The sequence below is a fragment of the Megalops cyprinoides genome, chromosome 3, assembly GCF_013368585.1.
Source record: "Megalops cyprinoides isolate fMegCyp1 chromosome 3, fMegCyp1.pri, whole genome shotgun sequence".
In the NCBI taxonomy this organism is placed as follows: domain Eukaryota; kingdom Metazoa; phylum Chordata; class Actinopteri; order Elopiformes; family Megalopidae; genus Megalops; species Megalops cyprinoides.
In genome coordinates this window covers 36,753,572-36,767,456 of record NC_050585.1, presented here as the reverse complement: position 1 = coordinate 36,767,456, position 13,885 = coordinate 36,753,572, and the positions used below count along the sequence as shown (strand labels likewise).

At 44.9% G+C, this 13,885-nt stretch overlaps 1 protein-coding gene across 2 annotated transcripts in view; it reads right to left on the bottom strand.

Moving 5' to 3' along the window:
* Window positions 1–776: 776 nt before the first annotated feature.
* synj1 (synaptojanin 1) overlaps window positions 777–13,885 on the bottom strand; it is a 28,426-nt gene continuing 15,317 nt past the window's right edge. Inside the window, exons 18-33 of one of the 2 annotated variants that reach the window (XM_036523245.1) lie at window positions 13,440–13,598; window positions 13,152–13,308; window positions 12,921–13,038; window positions 12,566–12,778; window positions 11,979–12,057; window positions 11,502–11,664; window positions 10,523–10,711; window positions 10,341–10,376; window positions 10,057–10,179; window positions 9,640–9,678; window positions 8,445–8,483; window positions 7,437–7,486; window positions 6,518–6,707; window positions 5,378–5,814; window positions 4,839–4,859; window positions 2,447–2,522 (exon numbers count right to left, since the gene is read on the bottom strand). In XM_036523245.1, the coding sequence (XP_036379138.1) occupies window positions 4,842–4,859; window positions 5,378–5,814; window positions 6,518–6,707; window positions 7,437–7,486; window positions 8,445–8,483; window positions 9,640–9,678; window positions 10,057–10,179; window positions 10,341–10,376; window positions 10,523–10,711; window positions 11,502–11,664; window positions 11,979–12,057; window positions 12,566–12,778; window positions 12,921–13,038; window positions 13,152–13,308; window positions 13,440–13,598 (2,010 nt within the window). In that variant the 3' untranslated portion in view covers window positions 2,447–2,522; window positions 4,839–4,841. Of the gene's footprint in view, window positions 2,523–4,838; window positions 4,860–5,377; window positions 5,815–6,517; window positions 6,708–7,436; window positions 7,487–8,444; window positions 8,484–9,639; window positions 9,679–10,056; window positions 10,180–10,340; window positions 10,377–10,522; window positions 10,712–11,501; window positions 11,665–11,978; window positions 12,058–12,565; window positions 12,779–12,920; window positions 13,039–13,151; window positions 13,309–13,439; window positions 13,599–13,885 lie in introns of both variants that reach the window. The other variant, XM_036523244.1, reaches the window with a different exon arrangement.

The window sequence follows — 13,885 nt, the reverse complement described above, 5'->3', positions numbered from 1 at the left end:
CATCCTTCGTTAAAGAGCAAGCTCACTGCTCTGCTACCGTTCTTCTTTTATTTATAACTGCCATGTTTCCCAAGCGCACTTATCTATAATAGATTTTGTTTCAGACTTTAACTGTTCATTTCCTGCCTGTTAATAATAATATGTGGCGCCCATTAGATTCTAAATCTGAATGTGGCTGTCACTGACTACAATTACCATCAACTCAAGGTAGAGCAGCTCTGGCAGACAGATAAAACTATGTTAATTCCCCCAACAACACACAAACACAGTGATCAACAATACACTCTTACCACAGCACAGTACCTCTCACCACAGTATAATAAATATATTTCATATGTTTCAATGACTTTCTTAAAAAAAATACCGTCTTTGCAAGAAATTACAATGAAATTAAAAGCTCAAAGCAAGTACACACAATTAGCACAAAAGATCAACCTCACGTTTCTCAGATACAACAGGGAAAGCCACACTCTGTGCTCACTCTGTCCACTAAATTCAGATCTCAACAGAACAGAACCACATCACATTCATTGAAAACACGTCAGTAATTTTCTCAGCTTTGGATAAAATAAAGTAGTGGTGGCATATATATGTATATACACACATATATATCAGATATGCATTCAGGTCCACATCAGAGTAACTTCTTTCCAATTTACACATCCTGTCATAATATACATGGACACTATATATATATATATATATATATATATATATATATACACACACACATATATATATATATATATATATATATACATATATGTATATATAGCCTGTATGTAATTTACTATATATAATCCCATACTCATGAACTTCACAATGATCAGAGAAGTCTTGAGTCAAAAGGAGAGGAAGCCTGCAAGAAGGGCGAGTGGGTATGGTGACCAGATTTATAAGGTCAGCTCCCCATCCTGCCAAGTGCTGCATTGCCTGATACGCTTTATAGAGTCCACACCACTTAAAATATGCTCTGCACCGGAGGCAGTGACCACTTCATTAATGTACATTCAGGACAAAAGGGCGGCTAAATGAACTGATGCTCAGTGCCACTGATCGAGAATAGACAAACCACTTAGGAAGACAAGGCATCATGCGGGAACAGGTGTTTTTGGTGATTAAAGTCACCTGCAATCACTGCAAACTCTCCAGATGCCTGTTCAAGTCCTAAACATCACTGTTACGTTTCCACGCCAAGTTACACACATTTTACATGTAAAAGTCCTCAAAGTTTTCCCCATTTCCACAATCAACGCCGTTTTGCTATGTGTGGATTCTACTTAAATGTGCGTATCTATAATGCAATGTGATCAAAAGTTTGATACACAAAATATATATAATCTCAAAGTTATTGAGCAGCTGTAGGTAACAGTAGCTTGTGGCCAAACAACAATTAAATATTGCACAGGTTTAACACACATTTGTGCGCACATATAGACACAGGCACAGACGTCCTGCCAATGTGACACATACAGACATAAGAAATACATACACCAAAAAAAACAAAGAAACCTGAACATGATTCCACATGGAGATATGGAACAGCTACTTCTTTGAAAAAAGCCAAGTACATATATATCTTTTCCCAAGTTTGTGGCAAACTGTTTTTGGTAAAATAATAATACAATTCTGATGTCTGATTTGGGGGTAAACACTTTTATGTACTGTTTATAGGGACCATACATACACACACTGACTTATTATATTTCCCAATATTTCTACATCAAACGATACGTACAGCTTTATATTCAATAATCCTATCTTTCTGTGAACTCCTTAGAGGTCAGAAAGCTGCTGCTTGGTCTTGAGGGAATCTCTGGGGTGCCACTATTAGTCCTTGCAGGAACAGGAGGAGGGATTGCTGGGAACACAGGAGCGGAAGGGGCCCCCCAGCTGCTGGGGGAATTGAACTGAGAGCTTGGGAACAGGGTCTGTGGGTGTGTGGAGGTGGTGCTGGGCAGGAGGGGGTTTGCTGCAGCTGGAGTTCTCCCTGGAGCGGGAGAGGCCGAATCCTCGTCAAAAGTCACCCACGGCTGGACGCGCTTCCCCGGGGCCGGGGCTGGGGCGGCGGCCGGGGCGGGGTCCAGGCACGGGGGGGCCTGTGCGGACGCCGACACGGCCCGCTGGAGGAGTGGCTTGGAGGCGAGCGCCTGCTGCTGGGTACAGAAGTCGGGCGTGAGCGAGCGGCGCTGGGCGAGGGCCAGCTTGCCGGTGAAGGGGTTGGTGCTGCTTGGCTGGCTGTCAGACAGGAAGGGGTTGGGAGAGGCGCGCAGCGTCTCCTGGGACTTGCTGCGCGCAGGTGCCGGGGGGAGGAGCTGGGCGGAGCCGCCGCGGAGGCCCCGTGTGGAGCGCGACGTGGGGAGGGCCGAGGGGGGCGGGATCGGGGCGGAGCGGAGGGAGCAGCTTCGCGTCAGGGACTGGGTGTTGAGCCAGGAAGTGGAGGAGGGCAGGTCAGAGCTGAGTGGGTCAAAGGGGTCGAGTTTCCATTGTGCTTCTCTCTGGATACCGTTCATCCCATTGATCTGCACGGGAAAACAGAAACTAAATGAATGCCAGTAATCAAAGAAAGGATGCCAGGAATAATCTTAAAACCAACAGCCTCTTACAAGAAATGAACCCTACAGAATGAAAGCCTTTTCTCCCTCCAACTTAAAAGTTACATTTGTACAATTACAGAGGAATTAACCCTTTGACATGTATGAATGTACTGGTGTGACAACTGTTGAAAGGTGTCAGATGGGTACAGACACACAGTGAGGTAAAAATTTTTACAAATGATTTTTCTGTATAATGCAAATGCTGCTCATGTTTGTTCTCCTTATAGTTTTTTTTTTTAACAGACATCAAATCAGACATACATTTCGAAGGGCACACACAGAGTAATGCAGTGTTTGTCTATAATCACAATGAGCAAGACAGACTGAAAAGGTTGATGTAAACACAACACACGGTCTAAACCCCAGAGACTCAATGTTGAATTTAATGTATTGACTTTCATATTCATGAAGGGCCCTGTTTCTCTCACAGTCATATTACAAACGTTGTCATAATCAAGATTTTTTTCATCAGTTCCACCTGTCAGGTTTTGTGTGTATGAGGTGTGTGTGTGGACCTGCTGGGACACTCCTTAATTGTGTAGTTAACACATCCAGACTTAGAGGACCAGATGATATAAATGTGTGGAGGTTGTGGGAAGAGGGAAAAGAATATTTATAGAACAGGGAGTTTTGTTTTAAAAATGCTTTCACGTGGTTTAAACAATTTTTAGTCCTTGTAGTCATTGACACTGGCCTCAATGACAGGTAAGCAACAATATATCTCCTTCCTTGTGGAGGTGAGTGCTGTTAAACAGAGGATAGAGGATAGGATAAAATAAATGTAGATGCATATGAAAAAAAATACAGTCCTTGCATTGTTGTTTAAGGATTTGTGTGTTCAAAGGCATAATTATATACTGTTTGAAAATAAAACCTAACTTTCATGGTTAGCTTGCCTTTACATTTCCCTGTGGTGCCCTGATTGAAACCTCCTGATAAACACAGATACTACCACAGTGCCCTAGCATCACTGCTTTACGAATCCAACTTTTATGTGACATCACGCATTTCAATCTCAAGTACTACCCATGGTTCTCAACAATCGTCCTCAGGATCCTATGAGCAAACAGAGTTTGTTCCCAACAGCAAAGGGTTTGTTCTAATCACACATCCTAAACACATTTAACATAACGTGATAATGCAGTACTATGGGTATTTACACAATAATGCAATACAGGTATACCTTGGGGAATGAAGCCTCTGAGAACAAGCCACTTGTAAAAATGTTACTGAAAATAGTGCAAATGCGTTTACCTTCTAAAAGTAAATGAATGTCAAAAGCCACAGTGAAGAGCTGGTATCTAATGCTATCTTGCTTCATCATTTCTGACAAATGGCAAATGACCGTCTATTGCACCTATGAACCGTGCTCAACAAAAGATTAAATGTACATCAGGTTTGGTGCTTAGTAGAATGCAGACCATCAGGATGGTATGACCAGGAAATATGAAAAGTGAAGAGGCAATTTCATTATAGAGTTAGCACGATCTACACTCAAAATCTAGTTAAAACAAGTAGCAAAGGTCAAGCTTTTGGTGTGAAACACTGGTAACATTAACAGTTGGATGCAGCGGTGACTACATCTCTACCTACGGTGAAAAGGAATCGCTAATTCATCTTAATTAAATAGGTATGCTTATTAAATGAAAAAGCATTTCATGGGGTATTGCATTGTTAAAGATAATTAGTGAACTGAATATTTACATCATGTTACTCATGTCTCTGATAAGACTTTTTCTGACAAAACTAATTAACCAAGGTATACCTTTAAACACGTCATATGTGAAAAAAGAGTGCAGCTGCTGACAAGTCTCTGCTGTTCTGGAACAGAGGGTTAAGCTGGGAACAGAGACTGACTCTTGACACAACCATTCAAAATCACAAATATGCAAAACAGATACATGAATGGTGAGGGTCTGCCACTTTAACGAGTACTAACATTTTGACAGGTGGCAGGAAGCTTCACGTTGATTTCAACAGCAGTTAGGCTGTGGTGATGTGGCACATGAGTATCTGAATTATGATGTGACATGTTCACAGAATCAAAAAAATAAAGCTTATACCAGTGTAAGACCATAACAAAAAAGACGCCAGACTCAAAATAAACACCGAAATTAAGATATGGAGAAAAGGGGACAAATTAAAATGTGCAACTTATTTCAATGTATGAGAAGAGTCATACATTGTCACTAAATCTGAGAGCTATGGAGATAACATTGAGGCTGAAATGATCTGAAATACCTGTCAACCTGAGGATTGCTCCTGCTTGTGAGAAAGAGAGACAGACATCAGGGGAAAAGGGAAACATCAGTGGGAAATGGTAACATCTCAGCATTTGAAATTTAGGGGAAATATTGTGCAAGTGGCAAGGGAGGCTACTAGGCTTTAATTCCTACATCAGAGGAACTATAAGTAAGAACTGCTGGACTAAACAAAGGAAGACGTTTTTTAAAATAAAGACGCATTATACCCTCAGTTGAATTATTTAGCCTTCCATTACATATATGTTATGGTACTTATTTTCTTCAAGCTGGCTAACACATAGATCAAGCAATAACATCACAGAAAAGTTACTGAGAATCTAAAAAATTCCTCCCCGCCCTCCTCAGCAACACTGATCCCTGCTCAGTGCTCAGGTGGGTGGTAAATGACATCACATAAAGTACACATATGATAGCACAGCTGAGGGGAGTAGGGAGTGGTTTAGAGGGTGCTCCCTGTGCACATAGAGACAGCACACTAAAAGAGAGGACATAGCAGGTGTAAGGGCGGACACTGACCTGAGATGCAGGGGCGGGCTCAGGAGGCAGGGCGTGGGAGGAGCGACTGCGGGGTGGCGGTTTTGGGGAAGCCAGGCCCGGGTTGGGCTGGGGGGTAGCTGCAGGCTGGGGCTGCATGGGAGCCGCTAACTGCGGCTGCATGGGGGTTGCCATCTGTGGTTGTAACGGGGGAGCCATTTGGGGCTGCAGTGGGGAAGCCATCTGGGGTTGGAGTGGGGCAGCCATCTGGGGCTGCATCGGGGGAGCCATCTGGGGTTGGAGCGGGGGAGCCATCTGGGGCTGCATCGGCTGCATGGGAGACGCCGTCTGCGGCTGCATGGGAGACGCCGTCTGCGGCTGCATGGGAGACGCCATCTGCGGCTGCATAGGGGACTGCATCTGCGGCTGCACAGGGGACGCCGGCTGAGGCTTCATGGGCCCTGGCAGTACAGGAGGCCCTGTCACACACAAACACAGGAGCTGAGTAAGAACCACCTCCATTTATGTAGTTCGTCTGAAGACAGAGATTGTACATGTCCTGTTATAACTGAGGTCATTTATGCTGGGTGTCAAGTAACCTAAAACGATCAGCTACACGATTCAGATGAATATTGACTTTTGTTAATGTTTTAGCTACTCATTGTCACAGTTTATGGATCCTGGATACAGGCATACAAGCAAATTACTGACCCTTATTATACAGTGAAAGTATATAGTCTCAGACCCACTCACAAGTGAGCCATGGAAATGGGGTTATTACAGGGAACAAACAGATATAAGAAGAAAACAGAACAGAGAAAACACATTAACTGTCAGTTTCTGGTATCCCTGACTTACATTACCGCCTTTCTGTATAAGCAGGCTGAGGCTGTTGTGACAACAACAATTAATACTTTATATGACAAGGTTTTGACACTTATTCAGCCTCAGTCCTGACACTACTTGCACAAGATATTCATATTATCCTGAACACAATAAAGATCAGTGGAGGAGAAATCTCCCACCATAAATTCAAGACAATTGCCTTCAGTTGGATACAGAACAGCTGACAGGTGATGTTTTTACATTGCAGTCAGGTATAAACGTGATCCACAATTCTGAAGATATTGAGTTATATTCATAGTCATTAGGCGTAAAAGTGCATCATCAATCTGAACTGACCCAGTGGCAGCTCTGCTGGTTTGCTCTGGTGTCCAGGGATGGGCCTGGGGGCCCCAGGGTGAGTCTCTGGCATGGGCCTTGGGGCTCCTGGGTGGACATCTGGGGCGGGCCTGGGGGCCCCGGGGTGAGCCGGAGGAGGGGGCCTGGCCTGAGGGGTGACACTGATGACGCCCGCTCGTGGAGGAATGGTCTACAGTGACAGGGGACGCAAGCACAGAATGAACAGAAGAACCAGGTCTAGAATGAACAACACTGTACAACTACAGTGGCCTCCAGTGGCTCTTTCCTTCCCCACTCTGAGCCTATAAACTCCTTCAGACAGAGAGGTCAGACTTTTTTCTCTAAAGAAGGGTAAAAGCGCCTGAAGTTTTGTCTCAAAGGGCTTATTTTTTATGTAGTTCGTTTTGAGTTTTATTATTTTGTTTGAATGCTCCTTCCCCTTTATGAAACCCTGATAGGCTCACCGTGAGAACCACCTGCATTCACGCAGAAGCATTGAAGTGAGACGAATGCAGTCCTCTGATACACTCGTGTGCAGCCAACAGCTGTTTTTTTTTCGCATCACAGAGTGCACCACAATATAATGTGAGCACCAATTGGAGGATAAGCACTACCCCACTGGTGTCACGTGAATCAGTCCCCTGAAGGACTTGCATTAACATGACAGGCTGTGCCCTGTCCTGTTCCCATTAACACTGCAAACAGAGGATCTGCTCCCTCATTAGGCTTAAAATACACTTTTTTTAAAGCATATCACTGAGTCATCTTCACGGCAAAAACCGAGCCACCGTCGTAACAGATGGTGCAGCCCTGAGTCACGCCACTTGTTACGTAGCTAGCACAGAGAAACAAACAATCCTTGATGGAGAAAGGCTTTTTAGAGCTGGATAATGCGCTAATGTTAGCGGTGGTAACTCACCGGTCTCTGGGCACCTCCCGGAGCTGGCCCTGCTGTGGGCTGTCCTCGCCCTGAAATAACACAGACATAATCAAAGACCAAACACAGCTATTCTTGGCCGGGATTAAGTTTCCTCTCTCATTTTCTGTCAAAAGTGAGAAGTTCATGCACATAACCCTTGGAGGAAAAAAAAATCCACACAAAGCTTAATACTAATTAAATAGGCTTCTATGGTTACATACAATGCGATTTCTTGGCAACAGTGCAACTGCATTGACTCAAATGACTTTTCAGCTTTGTGGCTCACAAAGCCCTCATATTTGAGGGCTGGCCAGGAAAAAAAAGATCACTCGCAGAGGGAGCTTTTTTGAAAATACAGTCTACAGTTGTGGAGGACTGATCAATTAATATGAGTTTTATCACAAATTTATTTCTTGGCTCTCCAGGGGTGTATAAATCCTATCAAGATGACTTTCACATACTCCATCAGGTCAAATTGTGGTTAGTAAAATAAAAGGGCTTTTCAGGATGCTTCTGAGCTGTTTCTGGCTGGAATTTATTTCAAACTGGCGGGGACAGAGCGGGCCTTTGAAATCGCAACATCTGTGCTTGTGTCTAATGATCCTAGCAGCCTCCTCCCCCTCCCTGTCTCACTCAAGTTTCATTAAAATGAATCAGAAAGTGCCAGGATGCCATGGCCGGGTCGAGAAACACAGGCCCACAGCACTGCCAAACCCGGGCCATTCTTCAGCATGGCCACGGCAACGGCGGCGGTTTCCCACGCGACTCTGATGACGGACGTGTCCTGGATAGGAGCGCTCGCTACACCTGCCAGGTGAAGACGAGCCAGTGTCTCTGGGACAAGCTTCCCGTTCCAGCCCCCGACATGGAAACCAGGGTTCCACGTCCAAATGGTGGCAGAATCCACCACCTGCATTTTTTCTGTTCCGCCTTGACTATGTGCTTCACCCACCTGAAGGTAACAGAATCTGTCTATGCACAATAACAATGCAGTTCACTGCGACTTACCTCCATAGTCCTGTCTAGCTACTCCAGGGCTTTTTTGCCCTTTGCAGCACAGGAAGAAGAACCAAACACTGTTAAATACTGCCATTTGTCATGATGTCCAGATTTACAGACTAAAGCTATGCATACTGTAATGTATGAACTGTACATTATGCACGTAGATATCCAAACTTGACTGCTATATTTGACAGACACAAGTAACAAGAATCCGATTTAGAAACACCACACCAAAATACAGCAAGATACCAAAATAGCGATGAAGTGGGGCTTTATGAACCACTTACTAGGAGAAGTGACCATATGTTTGGTGCTACACTAATATGAACCAATTAGTGATTTTTCTGAAGAGAGCAAATCATTTCATTGGGCTCAGATCAACTGCCAGCTCCACCTATTAAATGGCTCATTGAGGACGAGGAAAGGGCCTAGTACATTTCAGGTCACTGATGGAGTTTGTGTCATTACCTTCCATGTCTTTTGTATCAATTGCTGCACTTTGAGGTTCTTCAAGGTCTTTGGGTAAAAGCAAACATAGTTTCGAACTCAAGATACAAAACAAAGCAAGCAGAGCACCACACCAGTGATAAAGCCACCACCAGCCCAGGACAGGAAGCGAACAAATACCAGCATATATGTCCATAAAAAGAAACCAAATCAAATCTATTCCAAGCATTGAAAAAAAAAACCACTCAAACTCAAATAGTGCAACCAAAATTAATTAGCTTGTCCCAAAACAACTACCATATCACAACAACACCTTGGCTACTACGAAGACAGAAACAACCACAGCACATTTAAAAGTGTGTTAGAGCAAGGGACCCACAAAAAATACTACTCTGCACCTCTGTACCATCCCACTGGAGCTTCAAAGAAAAGTGCTGCTCTTTTTGCCTCAGCTGAAAGGACTGCAGACACTGAGTTCATACTCTCTTGTGACAGAGCAGCTCGCTCTGAATGTTGCAAACACAGCCTTTTCACCAATTAAGTGACGATAACCTAAGCAACCGGTAATGCTGTTAGAATGTTACATGGCTGCTGGGTGGTCCAACACGTGCTCCATTGCGAATGTATCATGAAGCTGAACAGAATGGAATGAAGCAACAAGGAACAGCAGCTTGCTAAAAACATCACAGGACACAAACTACAACAGTAAACCCTCAGCATGTCACACGCTGCACTTCTAAGGTGAAGATGTTACCTCCCAAATCTTTCCTAACTGGCGTGGGGCTCCTACCGCCTTCAAATATATGGAAGAGAATGAAAGGCATCGTTACATGTGGAAAAACAACCTCCTATTCAATGACTGAGGAAAATTTACAACTGCAAGGTCCTTGCAGCACTTCAACACAAAACCTGTCCCACACACCAACACAGCCGTCAGCATCCAGATATTTAATTTCTGCAGTCTAATGGTAAACGTGCTGACAATCCACACCAGGAGTAGCTCTGTAACATTAACCCTGGTCTGCAACAGGGCTGTTACAAATTATGCTCAGTGATTTTAGCTCACTCTGTTTTGTAAAATGGAGCTGAGCCACACTGCAGTGAAGACGGTTACTACAGTAATGGTTAGCTGCTGTGGCGATATATGGAAAGCTTCATTGAGGCACTATACCTGAGGGAGGAGGTGGACGCTGAGGGGGCGCTGGCCGGGCTGGGGGGGCATTAGGCCGAGGAGGGGGCGGGCGTTTCGGCTCCAGGCCTTGAGCGCCGGCAGGCTGCGAGTCGACAGGGGAACCTGAGGTGGAGACAGAAACCACCGGTCACTAACACACTAAGGCCTCTTCGCGCTGCTCTGTGGCCTGTGACATTCCATCAGTTCACCCACACCACTTTCAACTGAAACACCTACACCCAAACACATACACCTCAACTCACTCTACATCTTGCTTTGTTTACCTGCAAGCTCCCTCCTACATGAAGCTGGACTTAAGCCTATTTTCCATACAGGAAAAAAAGCAAAAAAAAAAAAACAACAACACAAAAAAACAGAGTTGAATAAAAAAGACATGCAACTATGTATTACCACATCAAAACTTATTCAAGGTCTTTAACAGAGACAATTGATGGGCGTGGTTTACTCTGAGGGGGTCCTGCGGTGCGTGGGGGAGCTCGGCTGGGCCTAGTGGGGGGAGCGGGCTCGCCATGGGTGGGGGAGGGACACGGGCTGCCCCTGGGGGACGGTGTTGGGGACGACCCTGGCCCTGAGCCAGCTCCAGGCTGCAGGTGTTGGGGAAGAATCTCCTCCACCTCTGCATCATCTACATCACCTAACATGGGGAAAATGCTGACATTAGTCAATACAGTAAAGCAGCTGTGAGAAGCAATATTAGTCTAATAATGTTTTAAGTAACATTAGCAACATTCTCAGAGTGAGTGTATTCATCTGGTCGTATTTCACTTTTAAATACTCCCTGGTAGTAAATTATACTGACAGTAAAGGTAAAATGGTGATGATAATGAATCCAGAAACACATGATATGACAAAACCGTGGTCTGTGGTTTGCCATTAACAAAAATGTTAAAAACACATACATCTGAATAATTCTTTTCACTAATTTACTTACTAACAGCACAAACACAGCTCTGGCCTTCATGAGAACTAACCCTGACATCCCTATTCCATACCCACCACATATTACTAAACCTTCACCCCTATAGATGTTTTTCCAGATCTTTTAAGTAAACTTTCCTGTCCCACAAACAGATCCCTACCAGCATTATTCAATGTTCTCTACCTTTATCCCAGAAGCTTCTTACCCCGATTAATGATTCTCTATACTTCTCCTGTCCTCTTGATTTCCCTACCCCCCAAAAATGTTATTTTAAACCTCCCATATCTCTTTAAACCCCTAAACCTCATAACTGTTATTCTACACCCTCTGTCCCAAATTCATCTATGTCCCAATAGACAACACTCTATACTCCCAAGATATTATGTAATCCTCTATAAGTATTATTTAGTACCACAGAGTGCTCCACTCTAAATCCTCAAATCCTCTTACCATCTATACCCTTCATTTCAGCTCTCCCCTATACCCTGTAGATGTTTTTCTGTACCCTCCATGTCGTAGTCAGCGCCCATGTCTGCGTCCTCTGCCAGCAGAGTGGAGCTGGCGGAGGAGGGGATGCTTCCGAAGATCCTCTCCACGCTCATCTCGTCCTCCAGGCTCTTGATCCAGCCAGGACTTTTCAACCGGATGTCGATGGTCTTCCCGAGCACCTGAGCACACAACACAAGTCACTATCCGGCCAGTTGGGTTGTTATGAACTACAAAGTGACCATTACTACATACGGTGTACATTGCGCATAGCTGATTTTACAAAATTAACATCCTGTAATGCCAAATTGTGTTTGTTGGGTATACAACTTACTAGCAACAGTGATTTTTAGTATTGTGCACATTTCTTGTGGGAAGATGTTTAATTTTGTTCCCTGGATGTGAAGGTTTTCATTGATAATGAGTTTTATTTTGTTTCCTTTACATACATGTTTCCAGGGATGTTTTATAATGGCTAAAGACCTCTGAAACTTACGGTGGAAGCACTAAGAGACAGCGCAGCCAGGGCAGAGTAGCCTTCCAGAAACGTCACCCACATCTTCTCCTCGACGAACCTTGCCCCCGACAAAGGCATAAGATCCAATCATCATTGAGCAAAGACAATGGCCACTCAAGGATCTCTACTTGCACATTTCGTCTACTAACGGCAAATGTGCCAGATGCAGTCATATTGAAGCTGTGGCTGATCAAAACACTACTGGCAGACTTAAACTTCTTCAATAGGATGCATGTGTATGTGTAATATTATGTCTACACATTTCAGTCTTGCCATTGCTTCAGTTTTAGCACACTGCATGGGGTGGAGAGGATTGAGTACTGGACTCTAAACTTGAGCACTATGAATCATAGGTTGAAATCTAAGGCTGGTCACTCCTGTTGTCACTTAAGTTGTTTTATCAGTCACTTATGTAAAAAATGGTGGTTAAAGGCAAATAAACTATGTCTTTGAGGAAAATGGAAGTGCTTGTTTGTGACTGTCTAACAAAAGTAGCCAATGTATGTAAATGTTATGTATTTTTCTCTGTTTGTGTCTGCCATGCAGAATTTGTTAGGAGTTGTCACCTGATGAGGATGACTTCCCCGAAGGCCGCAAACTTGTCAAGCAGCTCATCAATCAGGGCGTCATCAAAATAGTCTTCCTCGCCAGAGCTGCAGAGGGAGACGAGTATTGTTCCGTCCGGCGGGCCCTGGAGTGCGATCACATCCTTGTACACCTGGTGACGGGCGTCCGGGTCCACCTCCAGCACGTCCACGTCTATGATAGCCACCACCGGCCTGTAAGAACAATCAGAGGGGGGCAGCTCAGAAAGGGTTCAGCAGCAAGACCAGGAACACAATACCAACACTGTAATCAAGCGATCAAAGTGCATTGCAAATAAGCTCACACTGAAGCTGCCAGTGGGGAAGGGGGGTTCACCTGTGATCTGAGGTCTTCAGCTCGGCCCTGCCGTAATACTTAAGAGTCCCAGGACTCCAGGGGTGCTGCACCTGCTCGTCCTGGTTTTGAATGGCACCCACCACGTTCATCTCCTCAGCTAGGAAATGCACAAAACACAACAGTTTTTAAAAGGCAGAGTACACTAGCATAGCCTGCGTGCCCTGTGGGTCTACGAGCAACCCACAGGGCTAAATGTGATGGCATACTCACCTGACTTGTCAAAATTCCACTTCCGCCTCTTCCAGAGCACTCGGTCCGTCCAGGCGGGCGTGCGGCACTTCTCGCTGGTGTCGTAGTCGTCTGAGAAAAGGTCGTACTTGTACGTGGGGGGGAACTCAATCTTTCCTTCGATGAATCCCCTGAAGACCTGGACAGAAGCGTAAAAAGACACCAATAATGGTCAGCAGTGACGAAGGGAGGGAGACTGCGAGGATCTTGACTTGAGCCACTCTGCGGTGACATGCTATGACAGAGCGCAAAGGCGACCGGTCCCCTTACGTGTCCGGCATTCTTCTGGTCCACCAGCTGGTCGCCCGCCGTCAGGGCATCCCAGTTCTGCTGCCGGATCAGCTCCTTCACCTCCTCGTTGGGCAGGTTAATGCGGTAGTTGAAGTCGCCGCACCAGAACATGTAATCGTGGGAGTAGAGCAGCCGGCCCTGGAGGCAGACCACATTAGAGAGACACACATGAGACGGGCTGAGGTCACTGACACTTACAGCAGGAAAGAATTAGCGGGGATGTATAACACGTTTCTGACACATTCAAACGCGTCAAAATGTAGTTTGATATTCACTGTAATTATCCAAGGCATAGCAAGTCATCTGGGCAAGGGCTTCTACTAAACGTTATAATATTACAACTAATAATATTGTTCATGAAAGCAATCCACTCTAGGAAGGCAGTACTTAATGTCTGGTGGAACAATCCTGCAGCTGGCGTTACA